Below are 2,333 nucleotides of genomic sequence, written 5' to 3' on the forward strand. Positions count from 1 at the left end.
GCTCAGGGTGCAGGCTCCAGGTTCAATGCCCAGTAGTGAAGAGAAGAAGCAGCAGCACCCAGTCAGACCTTGGGAGCTCTTGAGCAGCTGTCTCTCCGCTCTGCTAGTTAGGGATGCAGCTCCATGCTGGGCAGAGGATCCCTCAGCCCCTGCATTGGCCTGCGGACTGGTGACAAACAGCACGGGATGCATTTGTCTGAAAAGAAAAAAATAAAATTGGATTTTAGGGGACTAAAGTTAAATACATTTTTATGGCGCTTTCCCTTTGTTATGGGTCTTCAAGGGTCTGGTTCCAAGGTCAATAAGTGCAAAGCTGGGGAACTGACTGAATATTAACGAGCGGCACCTCTTGGGGTGGTACTGCAACGTTACCCCTCGCACCCGTGGATGGTCCCCCGGCGTTCGACTGGGCCCTGGCCCCGTTCCTCATCCTGGATCCTCAGAACCTTTAGGCAGGACTAGACGCATGCACTAGCAATTCCTTCTGCTCCAAGGGGACCGAGGAGCCTGCCCACTTGTGGGGAGGAGGCACTGCTCAAGTCTTGGGCTGCGGCCACCGTCAATAGTCCTCTGACCCTCTTAGTCTGTTCAGCCAGGCTCTCCTCCAATTCGGATTGTCTGGCCTTTGCGTAATTACAGTGCCTTCCTCCTGGGATTTGCTAGTGGTTCTTGCACTGTGACTCTGAAGGGAAAAGACCCAACAAGTTACTTGCTGTTTTCATTCAACATTCAACGGAGCCAACCTCTCAAGTAGGTAAACCATGTACAAACCAAGGGCAGCAGATCTGGGAAGAGTTAGGAGGCCTTCTTTCCATCGCCTCTGCTTTTCTGATTCAACATTCTCGCCAGTGATTTATTTTTGCAACCTCAGCTGTGCTGTCACTGTAGGAACCTGGAATCTGTAGGGGACAGTGACTTTACCAGTGGGTGGTGGTGGCCAAGGGCAACCCTGGCCTGGGGGGGGGTTCCTCAGCACAGTCCCTACTGCAGATGGTAATCAGCGATAAAGAAGGGCAGAAGGTCTGCCGAACCTGGGACTTGATACTATTTCTCAGGAACGTACACATGGTGAAGAATATGCACAATATGGTGATGACCAGAAGTTACATAAAACACACCAGACAATGCCCAGCCGGCGCAAAGTAAACATGATGGAAAGGAGTTATCTGTGCTTTATCCGTCCTGGGGCCACCCCCCGCTGAAATATATTTTCCTGTTTGCAGAAATAACCGCAGGATTATCCTTGAGCTCTTTCCTACAGATCGCGGACAGCATTATAATAAAAATGACCAATACAGTGACTAGTTGCCAATAACAGCTTTGTATTTTTAAATAAAAAAAAAGTTTTCCTGCGGTTGTAGAATAAGTCAAATAAAGCTGGTGGCTGGCTGTGCCCTTCCGAACTCCCCGGGCGGGTCGGAGGCCGGGCCCCCTCCCCCAGTTTGATGGTGCGCCCCTACAGCCTCTGAAATGGGGCCTTGGACTTTCCTCTCCTGGTTTCTGTCTTTTCTTCCCTGCCCCCTCCCCATTTTTAAAAGGCTTTAAAGAACATCTCCCGGAGACGAAAATAGCTCGGGTGGTGGCGAGGCCTACACACCGGGCGCAGCCGCCGCGCAGGTCAGCAGCGCGGCCGCGGACACGGACACGCGTGGCGGTGGGGCGGAGGCTCCGGGCCGGTTCTGCCCGTGTCGGCCTGGGCCTGGTGGGTAGCGGGCAGCAGCGGGTCGTGCAGATGGGGCTCGGGCTTGGGCGGCACAGAAACCCCCAGCTCGGGGCCGAGGGGGCGCTGCCTTCCCTTCCCCCCACGCTTCGCAAATGTGTTTTGCCCAGGCGGGGACTGGCGCCGGTCAAAAGGGAGCAGTTGGCACTGAATGTCACCCTGAAGGTAAAATGAAAGACAAAAGATGAACGCATGCTTGCTTTCCTTTTTGCAGAGGCTGCGGCGGCGGCGGCTGGAGCAGCAGGATTTAAAGGGGAAAAAAATCACACAGACACACACACACACACACACACACACACGCACACACGCACACACGCACACACGCACACACACACACCCAGAGGCGCCAGCGATGCAAACGCAATCATAATGCAATCAAAGCATGACAGTGCCGTGAAAAAAATATATATTAATAGAGATATTTATTTATTTCTTTAAAAAGAGACCCACGCATGCAAACATAAAGCTGCACATACCGCGGAGCCGCCCGCGGGGAGCCCGCAGCCGCTCTCCTCCGCGCCCAAGTTGTCATTGAGAAAGCCGACCGGCGTCGCGGCGTCCCTGCGCCCAGCGCGGACCGAGCTGCCGGCCCGGCCCGGTGAGTGCAGCGCCC

The 2,333-nt window shown here is 54.3% G+C and overlaps 1 protein-coding gene across 1 annotated transcript in view; it reads right to left on the reverse strand.

Annotated features, from left to right (window-relative positions):
* Positions 1-1,508: 1,508 nt before the first annotated feature.
* The window catches only part of LOC102010123, a 36,069-nt gene continuing 35,244 nt past the window's right edge, over positions 1,509-2,333 (reverse strand). Inside the window, exon 10 of the mRNA XM_013503029.1 lies at positions 1,509-1,879. Within this exon, the coding sequence (XP_013358483.1) occupies positions 1,619-1,879 (261 nt within the window). The 3' untranslated portion in view covers positions 1,509-1,618. The remainder of the gene's footprint in view (positions 1,880-2,333) is intronic.

This window comes from Chinchilla lanigera, unplaced genomic scaffold (assembly GCF_000276665.1).
Source record: "Chinchilla lanigera isolate Chin_1 unplaced genomic scaffold, ChiLan1.0 scaffold00005, whole genome shotgun sequence".
NCBI classification, from domain to species: Eukaryota; Metazoa; Chordata; class Mammalia; order Rodentia; family Chinchillidae; genus Chinchilla; species Chinchilla lanigera.